The 14,923-nt window shown below is 37.8% G+C and overlaps 1 protein-coding gene across 3 annotated transcripts in view; it reads right to left on the bottom strand.

The window, feature by feature from the left end:
- Positions 1–812: 812 nt before the first annotated feature.
- The window catches only part of DGKQ (diacylglycerol kinase theta), an 87,434-nt gene continuing 73,323 nt past the window's right edge, over positions 813–14,923 (bottom strand). For 2 of the 3 annotated variants that reach the window (XM_039359686.1, XM_039359688.1), the window contains 7 exons: positions 12,453–12,601; positions 11,764–11,945; positions 9,790–9,890; positions 7,183–7,329; positions 4,266–4,377; positions 3,563–3,715; positions 813–2,193 (listed from right to left, as the gene is read on the bottom strand). In XM_039359686.1, the coding sequence (XP_039215620.1) occupies positions 2,095–2,193; positions 3,563–3,715; positions 4,266–4,377; positions 7,183–7,329; positions 9,790–9,890; positions 11,764–11,945; positions 12,453–12,601 (943 nt within the window). In that variant the 3' untranslated portion in view covers positions 813–2,094. The remainder of the gene's footprint in view (positions 2,194–3,562; positions 3,716–4,265; positions 4,378–7,182; positions 7,330–9,789; positions 9,891–11,763; positions 11,946–12,452; positions 12,602–14,923) is intronic. The other variant, XM_039359687.1, reaches the window with a different exon arrangement.

The raw sequence follows: 14,923 nt of genomic DNA, 5'->3' as shown, positions 1-14,923 counted from the left end.
ATACATCCATGATGAAGGACACTAGGAGTCTGAGTTCAGCAACGGTTAGAGAGCCACACATTCTCCATCATTTAATCATCTGGGTCTTGGACTTACATACAGCATTTTCCCCTTTGGTGTGGTCACAAAGAGGTCTACATACCACTCTTTTGTTTTGTTTTGATTAATTGAAACTTAGGAGTACCTGTAATTTAGAACTGAAGTCAAACCTTCCTTGCAGTCAACCACAACTTATCTAAATTTTGAAGGAATGGAAAGTTGCAGTTCATTAAAAATGGAACGTATTTCAGACATATCCAGGTCAAAATGGGGCAGAGGAACCAAAGCTCCAAATTATCTTCTGTTAGCCTCTGAGCACAGTCTACTCATTTGGGAGGAGTAGGGTATACAGGTAGCTCTCGAGTTACAACAGTTCATTTAGTGACTGTTTGAAGTTACAACGGTACTGAAAAAAGTGACTTACGACCATTTTTCACTTACGACCATTGCAGCCTCTCCATGGTCACATGATCAAAATTCAGACACTTGGCAACTGACTTATATTTATGACAGTTGCAGTGTTCCAGGGTCATGTGATCACTTTTTGTGACCTTCCGACATGCAAAGTCAACGGGGACGCCAGATTCATTTAACAATTGTGTTACTAATTTATTAACTGCAGTGATTCACTTAACTGTGGGAAAAAAGTCGTAAAATGGGGCAAAACTCACTTAACATCTATCTCACTTAGCAACAGGCATTTTGGGCTCAATCAGGGTCATAAGTCAAGGGCTACCTCCAGTGGTGGGATTCAAATACCTGAACAAGTGGTTCTCTTATTGGATGCAGGCCTAGAACGGACTTCTGGAAGTGGCATCCATGCACTTCCGGTGGGCTGTTCAGGCCTGGAAGGCCTCCTCCAGACCTCCGAGGCCTAGACTGGACTTCCGGAAGCACTGTGCATTAAGCCAATTCTCCGAACTTAGCAAAATTTAGCTACTGGTTCTGCCGAATCAGTGTGGATCAGCTGAATCCCACCACTGGATACCTCTATGGAGTTGATGGCCAAAACTATGAATGATTGTTATAGAGGGAAAAGACACCACAAAATGATAATCATGAAAACAAGTAAAAAATGTCTGTGTACTGGCAGATGATCAGTTTCTTAATCACAAGGAATTCTCTATGTAGGATATTTGGCACCATCAGTACAATTATCACATTCAGAGAACAAAATCCATTATTTGTGTCTAAAAAGTTAAAAAGTATTTTAACTGAAAATAAACCAATGTATATTTCATTTTCTGCATTGTCATTTAATATTTATCAAATAAAGGTTGAAATAGATTGATTTTCTACATTGTGCTTTGTACCCATTCTGAGTTTGATATTTCAGCAACAGTCTGAATGCTGACAGAAAGAGAAGGTTAGAGAATGAAATCAGGAACATTGACTTACAGATCAGAATTAGAGAAAAGAAACACATGCGGTACATTAGAAAACCAAAACTTGTAGGTTTTATAAAAAAAAAATCTGTAAACTATAAAAAAGAGACAAAATTATAGGAGCTTTCTTTTCTCTGAAAAAATTTCTTGTGGTAGTGTAGTGAAAGTGTTTGCGGTGCACAGATGAAAACTCAAAACAGAGCACAGCTAACCATTATGGGGAGAGTTCTCCTTCTTCTGCATTCTATTGAACTTTTTCTTTGCCAATTCAATGAGAGCTCTGTTGTGTGTTTAACAATTATTGATTAAAAACCGTATGAGTAACCTGTGGGTTGCACAGGTGAAGAGGAGAAGGCAATGGGATTCCTTGTTGTGTAGATCAGGAAAAAAAGAACTAGTTCACAAATTATATTATTGGTTCTTTTCTATTCTCACCCAAGTTATTTATTTTTCTCTGGACTAGCTTAAATCCTTCAATAGGCTCCCTAATACAAACTCCTCTGATCAACTCATGTGTATAATCATATTTCATGTCAGTTACATGGTTACTGAACAATGAACATGGAACAAGAAGACAGGCTCATAAATGACCTGAACTATGCAACAGTATTTTGCCAGACAAATATCATCTACAGTAGATGTGCAGCATTTGGACTATGAGTATCTCCCGTCAGCGCCCTGCTTCGTCAGCCAATGTGCTCTCAATTCTTGAATCTTTAATGTTTCCAGTTTTCTTCTGTTTCTGTTTTGATTTCTTTAACATATGAACCTGCAATCAAAGATCACACATACAAAAGATATCTGACAATTAAAAATCAGACAATTATACAGTTAAAAAATCTTAGAAAGAGGGAAGAACTAGTTTATGTTGCTAACATACACCAGCCTCCCCTACTTGGCATTCCCAATAAGCCAAGAATTGTAGTAGATGTGCTAGATATGTCCACGGGAAGCAATCATCCTGTCCGATTGGACATGTTCTAAATATAATACATTTGATGCAATACAGAGAGTGGTAGGTAGAGGGAAAACTTTTGACAACAAACTATGCATACAGAAATAACATGGTGTACATTTAGATGTTCATTTGATCCTCTATACCAGTGGTTCTCAACCCTTTTAATGCCGTGACCCCCCAACCGGTCGTAAGTTGAGGACTACTCAACTGGTCGTAAGTCGAGGACTACTCAACTGGTGCAGCACCGTTTGCAGAATGGGACTTTTGGCGGGCTCAGCAGGGCAGAGACAGCCTGGACAATTCCTATTGGCTTTTGAAAGCCAATAGAATTAGACTCTATTCAAGAGAGTCTATTCTATTGGCTTTCAAAAGCCAATAGAATAAAAGGGAGTAGCACAGCTAAGGAAAAGGGGGAAAAAAATGGCGGACTGCATTGTTTGGCGACCCCCGTGAAATGGTTGTTCGACCCCAAATGGGGTCCCGACCCACAGATTGAGAATCACTGCTCTATACTGAATCCTAGAAGAAAGAACTAGCTCTGGCTATGGTAACAAATATCTTTTGGAACTATTATAGTTAACTTAAAGTTGTTAGAAGGAGCTTATAGTAAGTTGAAAAATGTTGTACTCAAAGAAAACTCTATATTTGGAAAGAAAGAGAAAAGGTTAGGCTGGAACTTCACATTTTAGTTTTCCATGTACGTATATATTACATGAGGAAGATTTAGCTATGTATATTCCAGCCTGCAACCTGAAATGGTACAGTGAGAATATGACCTTGAGCAATAAATCAACTATCATATATAGTAGGTCTCCACTATGTAATCTTCAACTTACCATGATTTTCTGAGTTGATTAATCTATTTTCCATTCTGTTACTCCCTAAAATCCCCAATACATGATAAGACATTCATCTGACATGCAGGTTTATTCTATTCTTGGTAACATACATTCCTGAGATGTAATTCTGCTTAGCTAACCCAGAAAGCCTCCAATCATAGCAGATCAAGAAGGCTGAAGGAAAAAGGCTACAGCTGTTGGGATTTTTAACAACTAAAATACATTCTATTTCAACCAGATCCATCTGGCTATAGTCTGTTATGTACAGGATCTGAACACGGTTACATTTTTTTCTGCTTTTCTACAGTAATGATAAAATGTCTACCAAACATATAAGTTACCTTTGGTCCTGCTGCAGAAATAATTATCTGACCTGGTGGTTGAATCCAGGGCTCACCATCTACTTGGACAGGAATTGGCTTCCGAAGTGTTACACGGAAGTAAGAACCTTGGGCTATCCGGATGCCAGAACGAAGGCCACCTTGAACTTGACCCTATTGGGGGGAAAAATACTAATCGGAACACTACTTTTCAAAAACAAATCAAGTCTCCTTTGAGATCAGTCACTGGGTAAAACTCATAAATACTGATTCTTTTACATTTTTTATATATGTATCACACATGGGATTTCTCCCAATTATAATCTGAAAGTAAGGAGAAATTGGAGAACAATTAATCAATGGAAAGCCTGCCCCCTGAGGATGTGGGTGCTCCATTGCTGGAGGTTTCCAAAATAGACTGGAAAACCATTTGATAGGGATGATATAAAGTTTCCTTCCTTGAACAAAGGGTTGAACTAAAAGGCCTGAAAGATCCCTTCCAGCCCTATGATTCTACGTTCTATAATTTCCGAATATGCTTCCATTTAAACTATCACATTGAACACCCTCGCAGTCAGCACCATATTATATTCCTATAGCCTTGTGTTTCAATATAAAACTCAATTAATTTACAAGTGCGATTGTTTCAGGTCAAGTCAAACAGAATAAATCCATTACACCCCATAAAAAGATTCAAATGGAAAAAAAAAACTATTTGACTTACCATGTGAACAACTCCGGTGACACCAACTACTTCTAACAAGCCATCATCAATTTTTGGTTTCTCAAACCGACTGTCATTATCAGACCCCCAAAGGTCAGCCCCTGATCCCCAACTAGAAACAAAGCAATGATATAACCTTACTATATTTACTTATTTAGAAAGTTCTATAGCTGACCATCTTGCATATATATCTCTGAATGATGAAAAATAATGAACTAATAATAATAATAATAAAACAACTGGAACATGACTTTGAACACCACGGGCATTGGCAAAATCACAATCAGTCAACTGCAAAAGGCAGCTTTACTTGAAACAACTTACATCCTGTGAGGGCAACCGTTAACAACATCAAACAACATCTGCCTATCCCAGGTCCTTGGGAAGGACTTGATCAAGTAAATAAAAATGACAAATCCAGTCTAAACATCTGACTGACTGCGTGACAAATCGTATTTAAACCTCTAATACCTTTTTATTTCTGTAAGACATTTACTTTGGAGCATTTATTTTGCAGGAAATTAAAACAGAAAAACAAATGTACAAAAAGTACATATAGTACATGTAGTTTTCCCCACTGATACTGTAATTACTGGCATCATACAGGGGCATTGTAGCAACTTGAGAGAGAATAATAAGCGTTTAATAATCGAAGACTATTGGATTAACATTTAGATATGGTATCTGCTCTTGTCTTTAAAAACTGCAGAGGGCGCTTGAGAGCAGCAGACAAACCTTTAGTCAGTGTTTCTCAACCTTGACAATTTTAAGGCATGTGGACTTCAACTTCCAGAATTCCACAGCCAGCATTGCTGGCTGTGGAATTCTGGGAGTTGAAGTCCACATGCCTTAAAATTGTCAAGGTTGAGAAACACTGCTTTAGGTAAAACGAAAGCAATCATAAATCCTACATTAACCCACAGATATTTAAAGATTGGGCCCCAAAAACTAAACCTCTGTCCTGAGGTACCAAGTCAACCCGTGAAGATGTGCCAACATTTAAAAAGAAACAAACAAGAGTTTATTCAGAGGTGAGTATAATTAATAAACTAGATCTGTTATCGGATCGTGTCAGATTAACAGATTGGTAATACATTTTTCATATAGAAATATTTAAAAAAAACTTTAAAAATGAGAAAAAGTAGAAACAGACTAAAATAACCAGTTGCCTTGTTATTTTAAAAATTAGTTTCTTCTTATTTATTTGTCTGTCCTTTAATATATTCAGGGATCATTTTAAAGCCTTTACAAATAATCCGTGTGTGGACTGGGTTCACAGTTTGTAACTACATCATAATATAATAAGTCTGATTTTGGCTTTGAATCCAGCTAAGCTGAACAAATGCTGGTTTAGTGAACTTTATATTCATATCTCTAATATTTCTTTGTATCTATAAACAATGGACCTATTAATGGTAACAAAAGGAATCATTCTTATAAAACCTTCTTCCCTCTATAAGGAAGATAGATCTGACTGAGTTTTTTTACAAAAAATTTTTTTGTCAGAATTCTTAGCTCAGTGTTTTTGTACTTTAGAAATCTGAGAATCTTGCTGCTGATATCGTCTGACAAAAGGGTTTTGGGTAACCAGCAAAGGAGGAAAATGTCCAAACAAGACAATGAAAAGCTCTGGGCAGCTGGCACAAACACTACTAAGCTCATGAGATCAATGGCGTGATTCTGTACAAGGCAGTTTCATGTGGTGAGAAGTGAAACTGAATGGACAAAGGCAGGAGGAACAATAAGTAGAACAGCTAGAACAGAGTCCATTTGTTTCATGTCACCACGCTTCAAAAATTTTAAAAACTGTTTTGGATCTCTGGGAAATAGTTGCCTCGCTCTCTTTAAATGGGTGTAGGCTATAGCAACGATATATACAGGCAGGCCAAACTATATGCATCTAACTTAAAAGTGCAATATATCATAGTTTGCCATTTCAGGAATACTGCTTAGCGCAGGGGTAGGCAACCTTGGCTCTTTTATGACTCGTGGACTTCAACTCCCAGAATTCCTGAGCCAGCATGGCTGGCTCAGGAATTCTGGGAGTTGACATCCACGAGTCATAAAAGAGCCAAGGTTGCCTACCCCTGGCTTAGCCAATCACTTAAGTCTGCAGATCTTCTTGTCATTCCTTGGCAATGCCAAATGTGGATCAAAATATTTTCTCCTATTTTAAATTAGCAGCTAAGCATCGTGTCTAAAATCAAATAAACCAGAAAGTTGGCTTGTTAGATTTTTTTTTTCATCCTGCCTTTATTATTTTTATACACAAGGCAGTAACTCCACCTAATACTATTTCCTCCACCTATTTTTCCCAATCTGTGAGGGGAGAGAAAGAGACTGGCTCAAAGTCACTCAACCGACTTTCACGCCTAAGGGAAGACCAGAATTCACAGTCTCCTGGTTTGTAGCCTGGTCCCTTAACCATCAGACCAAATTCCATAGCTCCAGTATACTATATTTAAACTGGGAAACAAGATAATATACAGTCACAATGTTAGCCTCATCCCTGCAGTCCCAACAGAAGAAGAACAAAGGAGAATATGTGTAGCTCGGGGTTGAAATGAGGGGTGCTTGGAGCTCTCCGAGCTTGGTGGTTTTCTTGCAGACATTTCATTACCCAAACCAGGTAACATCATCAGTGCTAGTCTAACCAAACTCAGAGAGGACCAAAGCATCCCTCAGAAGAACAAGAAGCATATGAACTTGAAGTTCCTGTCCATTAACAACTCACAATTATTTATTAAATCCACAGTAGAATAACGTAACTCAGAGTGTGAAGCAAAGTCTTAATACAAAAGCACCTAAGAGCTGTTTATTAATAAAGCAATTTTAGCTATTACAAGGCAGTTCTAAACACTAACGTAAGCACTGTTTGGTAAAAAGCAAATCCAAACCCAGATGTCTAGTTATTTACCTGGGAATATTTATGAAAATAAGACCCTCTATACTTGGAAGTTCAACTTCATGCTGGTCCACCTGAAGTTTGATTTCTTTATGAAGACTCCTGGTATGGCTCATTTTCTGCAGTCCAACTTTTACATAGACGCCTTTGTTGTGTAGCCTAGAAATAAAAGTTGTGTTTCTTTTATAAAAATGGTATAAGCTCTGTGATATGTACATCTGTGCTTTGCTGATTGACACAACAGTTTCCTTCTCTGATTTTATGGGAGTCTTGCTTTCCTCACTTAGATAAGTAAATTTCTAGCAGATCAATCGTGAAATGGAACCAGGCTGCACATTATAAAAAAAAAATGACAAAGTCTCAGTCTCAATTAGATTGCACAGCAGAATAGTCAAATACCGTTGCTCTTATATGAAGTCCAATTTCATACACTGGAATGTGGAATCAAATCAGGCCTTGCTAGATGGATAAATCACAATTCAGAGAGACATAATACATTTCTAAACTGAAGAACCAAAACAGTGATACGCGAGCAATACATTGGAAATGGAATTCAATGTGAAAAAAGAATGGCTTAATCTTTACATGTTTACTTAGGAACTGTGATGAATGTAGATATGCAGGGATTGTTGAAAAAACAAGGCTCAAGTGTTTTTGTTTTTTTTTAGTTTTTGAGTTTTAACTAAAAGAATCAAGAATAACTGAAGTCTTCTACGTCATAGCTTTTGGAGTATTACCCAGCCACCGTGATTATTTCGGATGATGGGAATTGTAATCTCTGGCAGGTATCAGGTTGAGGGAAGAAGAGGTGGAGCTATCGTGACAGTAATAGTTGCTACCCAGTGAACTGTGTTAAGATTCCCTCTTTCTTACATGGCCATAAGTTCTGGAGGGCAGGTTTCATGTGAATAAACGCAATGGATATGTTTATATATGATAGCTGGGTTTATTTCCAAAAACACAACTGATAGTATCTTGCATCATTTTTCTGTCATTCCTACAAACAGGAAGCCAGTTAGCTCCATGTATCTAAATTGGCATGAAATACTATTCAAAAGAAAATTGTCAAAGAGAGCGGGGGGGGGGCGAACCTGGAGGAAGAGCCACTGACATTCTGAAGAGGCAAGCCTTGTCTCATTTTTCTGAGACTACAGATAGAGATGACCTGATAGTATATGTTTGGATTTTCAGATTTTCAGCCTTCATTAAGGGCATCTGAGCAAAACTAGCAGCCATAGGATCAAACACATATCTACTCATGGATCTGTAAGTGGGAAAAGTGGGGAAAATGGTAATCTTTTTCAAGCTCAGATGAGCTCAGCACAACCTCATAAATTTCATGGAAAATAAGGAAGCAATCTGCATTACCATCTTCTGAGATTTTTTTTTTATATAAATGTTCCAGTCTAACTCAGAGAACTGAACTTCCAGATGTTCTCCCATCCAAATAATAACTAGGTCTGGCCTTGCTTAGCTGTCTAAGATCAGCCAAGATAGACTAGATCAGGGGTTCTCAACCTTGGCAACTTTAAGACTTGTGGACTTCAACTCCCAGAATTCCTCAGCCAGCTGGCTGAGGAATTCTGGGAGTTGAAGTCCACAAGTCTTAAAGTTGCCAAGGTTGAGAACCCCTGGACTAGATAGACATGTAGCTGGGTAACTGAGGCACCAAATAAGCAGAAACATAATCTTCTCATTGGACGTATGAAATACGGTGTTAACCACTGACTAGTGTTAGAGTTGCCATGATATCCATTTTTAATAATATCCTTAAGTTATGGTATGATAAGTACCATGTATATTTCTATATTACCCTAAGCAGAGATAGTCTTGTAACAGATATTCTGTTGCGTTGTAGATGAGGCTGCCTTTAAAAATGGTCTAGACAGCTAGACTGCGTGTTGGAATTGGCCAATATGAACAAATGATTCCAGTTCTTTGTCATCTAGGCTGCTTCCCGGTCCAGGTCCAATTCAAAGTGCTGCTTAAGACCTTTAAAGACCAACATGGTTTAAGACAAGGTCATCTGAAGAAGTTGTCTTCTCCCATATGTACCTACTCAGCCCCATCGCCCCCCCAAAATCTGTGAGCTTTTATAAGAAGGTCTTTTCCTGTGGTGACAACCTCATTGCCTCCTTCTCCCCCACCCCAAAAAGAAGCTCAAGTGATGTCCACCTTAGCTCCCCAGCTATTTATTACCCAGATTTGTTGTTCCAGTGGATGGGCCTCACATGATCACATTCTGGGCACTTGGTAGCCAGACTGCATTTACAGCCATTTGCAGAGTCCCATAATCATGATTGCAATTTATGATGTGTTTTGCCAGAAACTGGTGTTTGCTTCATTTGGACAGTGAATTCCCTTAATGACCACAGCATCTGCTTTATGAGTGTCACGTTTGCTTAATGACCATTGCAAAAAAAAAAGGCTGTAAAAATCAGGTGGTCATGTGGTGACCCACTTAATGACCAGCACAACTTATGACCATAATTCCAGACTCAATTATAGTTGTAAATCAAACACCACCTGAATTAGTGAGATGAAATATATGAATGCTTGTTCTCAATAATTATCAGTTAGTGGGAGAGGTTGTTCCTTTTCTCAAAATATTCCAAATACCTGCTATTGAATTTGTCTGGCTCTTCTTCCCTAGCATGATGGAAACCCAGACTCAGCTCTGCATCAATTCCAAGGCCACAATAATTATTCATCTGTACAATCTGGGAAAAAAAAGTAGAAATGAAGTTTCACGTTTTGAACCAAACTATTTCTAACAAATACACAGGAACATCTCTATTACAAACTCTTCAACTTAAAAGAACAACAGTATGAAGCAGATCCTATCTAGTTAGGTTCAATTTCTGGTCTCTCTGACAGGACAAATATCTATCTGTTTTTCATAAGAAGTCATAGTATTCCAAGGATAATCCGGTAATATTCTCAATTCTCAGCCTCCAGTTTATCTGTTGTCTTCTTCTTTTTCTACACTGCCAAACATATGTTTTGTTTTTAGTCTGTCATATCCCTGCAGGTTTTGCTACAAAATAAAAAGATAGTCAAATCACTGGATTTGATGAAGGAAGAATTGGACCTCTGCTTATAACCAAAATTCTTCTGAGTGATTTTGGAAAAATCAGATTAACATAATCTTTCTGGAATCCAGGAAAAGAACCTTCTCTGAGTGATTTCTGGGGAAACCAGATTAACATAATCTTCCTGGAGTCCAGGAAGGGAGCCTCCTCTGAGTGATTTCTGGGAAAACCAGGTTAACATAAGAGGACTTTCTCTGTCACCGGCCTTTGGAACATTCTCCCCCAGAGATGAGGCGGGCCCTCCACTCTCCTGGCCTTTCAGACTTGGCTCTGCTGACTCACTTGAGACTCACATGAAAGCCCTCCCTCTGCCTTTTTAACTCTGCTAATTTTATTCTTGTTTTAACTGCCTACCGGAATATATTATTTATATATTTTATATTTTCATAGTTTAATTGTACACCGCTCAGAGTCTGCTGTGAGATGGACGGTCTCCAAATTTGATATATAAACAAATAATCTTCCTTAGAAAATTATTTGAAGAGCTATGACATATTGCCCATTAAATCTCTCACAGTCTTCACACAATGAATTTCAAGAGGCTACATAAGAAAGCTGGTGATTTAATTTTACATTATGTAAAGTTTACTGTACTTATTCTAGAACAGAACAGTATGCTCAGCTGTTGCTTTGTTGTTGTTAATTGCGAAGTCGTGTCCGACCCATCACGACCCCATGGACAACGTTCCTTCCAGGTCTTCTGAAGTCCATTTAAGTTCACACCTACTGCTTCAGTGACTCCATCCAGCCATCTCATTCTCTGTCGTCCCCTTCTTCTATTGCCCTCAATCTTTCCCAGCATTAGGCCCTTCTCCAGTGAGTCCTTCCTTCTCATTAGGTGGCCAAAGTTGTTGGCCACCTAATAATAAACCAATAAAGTTTTTTATAAACCAATAAAGCTGTTGCTTTATTGGTTTATAAAAAGGAACGAGAAGTAAACTCTGATCCATTTTACAAGGATTTTAAGGAAACCCAAGCAATTTGGTAATTACTTTATCAAGCATGTATTCTAATCACTATATTTTATAGCTTTGCAGTACTCTAATTAGGAAAAATAGGTAACAAAGCACCATAGCAATTTATATGCCTTTCAAAATAAAATCACATTGCTCACAAGTAATCAGAATATTAATTATATATACATTTAATATGGACTTATCCTCTGTGCATAATGTCTGTCAACATTGCGTTAGGAAGTTTCATCATGAGCTGCTTATTCATCAGAAAGAGGAATAGGGAGTGAGAAAGTGACTAATTATGGTGAAAAGAAGAGATAAGTAGAAGAGAAACTGAAGGGGAAATGGAGAGAAGACTATAAATTATAGTCCCCAAATCTACTTAATAAATAGCAGGCATCTGAGAAGGACACTACAATACAAGAATTCGTTTTGAATTATTAGATCATTCTATATAGAAACAAATTTTGGATGTTCAGCACTTTTTTTTGTTTCTACTTATGTTGTTATTGCTGTACTTTCAGGAAGGAAAAATTGAGAAATACCTTAGGAGGTTCTGGCTCCAATATACCATTTTCTGAGCTTTCCAATGACTCTTGAGCATCCAAAAGGATGGTCCAACGGTCCATAAGTACATCATCTGCTTCATCTACAGATATCAGAATGGAGTACGGATCTTCGCCACTATAGCCAGCACCCCAGCGCAGGACCCTCCCCAAGTCATTACCTGATCAAAAAGGGCATGTTTTCGTTAAAAAAAAATCTACTAAAGAAAAAATAAAATAAAAAGCCTTTACTTTACATTAACCTGAATTTCAGTAGGCCTACTACACAGGTGTCAAACTCACCACTTCACGTGATGTGTCGCAATGTATCATAACTTTTTTCACATTGCTGGAGCTGAGGTGGGCGCGGCCTCCGTATGATGCAACCGGTCCACAGGCCGGCAGTTTGACACCCCTGGCCTACTACTTCTGACCAATAGTTTGGCCTACCAGGAGTTGTGGTTCTGCCACATCTACAAGGCCTTTGATTCAAATACATTTTTAATTATCACTTACAAAGTTAAAATGAGATGTCTGCTGAATTTGCCATTGGAAATAGCCTGACGACATCAGTTTGCCGTAACAGTTAACCAATGCTAATTTAATTTATGGAACGATAGAATCTATGAACTTATGGGAAGCCTCATCACTGCCCTTCTTCTTCCTAAAATCCGCAGTTTAAGCCTCACCTGTTCCTAAAGGCAAAATAGCCACAGACGGTTCAGGGCAGGAGAGCTTGTGCCTGATCTCTTCCAGGGCACCAAGGACCCATCCAACTGTGCCGTCACCGCCGCACACCAATATTCGGAAATACGGAATTTGAGAGAAGGCATGAAATCTTCAATGTATAAAAAAACAATAAGGACAATATTATTGATAAGCACAACTGCAAATTGAAGCATGTATACAGTTTTCTTTAAACCTACCCAGCCAACTAAAAACAGAAATAGGCTCACGTTATCATCTTTTTTTTAAATAGACCGAAGTAGGTATCCCAAGAACCAGATGAATTTTATGTCGGCAAGGAGAGGTTGGACTTCATTTAATCCAGCAACAACCCTTCCAGCTCCAAAAGCAATTTGAAGGACAACAGAAAGAATTGAGACATCTCATTGGGGTCAGACTCCTGGGAAATGCACAAAAGTAAACTTCTGGATCTGGTCTGAGTGCTTTTGAGATACTGACCACAGTATGAAGATAACTCATACTACCTCTTCATTCTAGAAGATCTGGTTGTGTTAAACATGATTTTTCATATTCTAACATAAGAGAACCAAAATCAGAAAAAATAAACAAAAAAATGGACTGACATAACCTTCTTTTTCAAATAAGACTTCACTTTCATCCCACATGCATCCTGCTCCCTTCCTATCGTCTTTGTTAAGTACATTTTAACATTAATATTTATTATTTTAATATTTAGTGCTTTATTTCGTTGTTTCACTTAGTTGCAAGCCACCTAGGCGAGATGGGTCATATTTAAATTTAATTAAAAAATAAATAAATATGAAATAATAGAATGGGCCTTTGTAACTTTATCAACCCAATGTAAGGCATGAGCTATAAGGCCAAAAAGTCCTTCTCAATCTTAGATTTTTCAGATTACATTTGCCCTCAAAAACAGCTATTAGGGGAGCATTAAAAGATGCTAAAGAGTTCTTCAGAGTTCAAGAATGGTTATTTGATTTAAATATCTTGCCAGCCTAAAACAATGGGGCTAGACTACTCAGAAACTCACTCCTGGGTAACACAGATAAGCTTATCTGGCCTTTGAAACTCAAGTGCATTGCTTGTACAATGAAAGCATTTGATCATGGTAAAGACAGAAAATTAATGTTATTCTCTTGCTGAAGATAAATGGAATATAACCTTTTAATTTTCATATAATGCTTTGTCATCCGAAATTCTATTTAGCTTTCTTCTAAAAACCTGTTAAACCTTGAGCAAAACAGAACTGTGCCCACTAACTTTTTATACTATCACTTTCCAGCTATGTAATATGCATTCAAAATGAAACGATGACAGATTTGCATGTGATAACAAGGAACAAAGCAAAATAGTTTGCTGGCTAGTAGGAAAAAAAAACCCTCACCGCCAGTAGATAATACAAAATTGGGGGAAAAAAGTACTCAAACCAATCTAAAATTAATTCTGTGTTTCTACTTATTTAAAAAAAAGCTTGTAGAACTTGTACGTGTATTTCATACAGCTCAAGTAGAAAAAAAATGCAATGCTTCATTTTCAAGAGTTAATGCTTTAAGTATGTAAGTAGGAAAAAAAGTCATGTAATGAATGTTCAGTGTTTTCCAATAAAGGGTAAGTGCCTAGAGTTTTCAGCTTTCTCTCTTTTTCATTCTTTGCATCATCGTCTCTTTGACAAATTAGCTTCTTTTCTTTGGAATAACCGCTGCCAAATCCGAAATGCAAAAATAGAAACGGCATTTATTCAACCCACTCCTACAGTTTTAATAAGTGACTTTAAAGCCTATTGAAAAGAGTGCAAAAATGTATTATTTGACAGGAGGGTTAAACATCTCTTCCTTCTTTTATTGAACCTTTTGGCATGAATATTGTCCGAGCTCAGCCACATTGCTATTCACACTGTGATGCTTCCTAATTACAGCACTAAAAGCTTTTGAAAGAGGTGGCTGGCTTCCAAAGTCTTTGTGGATCGTTAGCCCAAAGCTTCGGATCTGCATTTTCCAAACAGCAGCTTTGCACTCTAATTCAAGTAACCTTCCAAAATAAACAGATGATAAAGCACCAGAATCTTCTGGTCAAAGAGAGAATTAGGAAATCCCAGCAGCTACAAAATCTTAGACGTTCCTTGGCAATATCATCTTCTCATCCATATTGAAATGATACAAGATCACCTAATTAACCAAGGTTACAGATTTTCAAACTCCTGAGCCATTATGCAGTGCCAAATGTTAACACAAAAGGTTAAGATACAAAAGGAGTTAAGATGAGGAAATGTTATCTTCCAATTCCTTCTCCAAGGGGGTGCGGGCAGACTAAAAATGTCACTCACTGAGCAATTTCCATTTGGCCATTGCTCAGGGCTTCAGCAGCTTTGCAAAACCAAGAGCAAAGAAAACCAAGAGCAAGGGGAAAAAAATATCGCTCGAGACAAGTAACACATGAAATAGCCAAGATGTAA

The sequence above is a fragment of the Crotalus tigris genome, unplaced genomic scaffold (genome assembly GCF_016545835.1).
Source record: "Crotalus tigris isolate CLP2741 ecotype Arizona unplaced genomic scaffold, ASM1654583v1 scf7180000019100.1392032, whole genome shotgun sequence".
Lineage (NCBI taxonomy): Eukaryota > Metazoa > Chordata > Lepidosauria > Squamata > Viperidae > Crotalus > Crotalus tigris.
The sequence above is the reverse complement of the archived record's forward strand: the minus strand, read 5'-3'. Positions and strand labels throughout refer to the sequence as shown.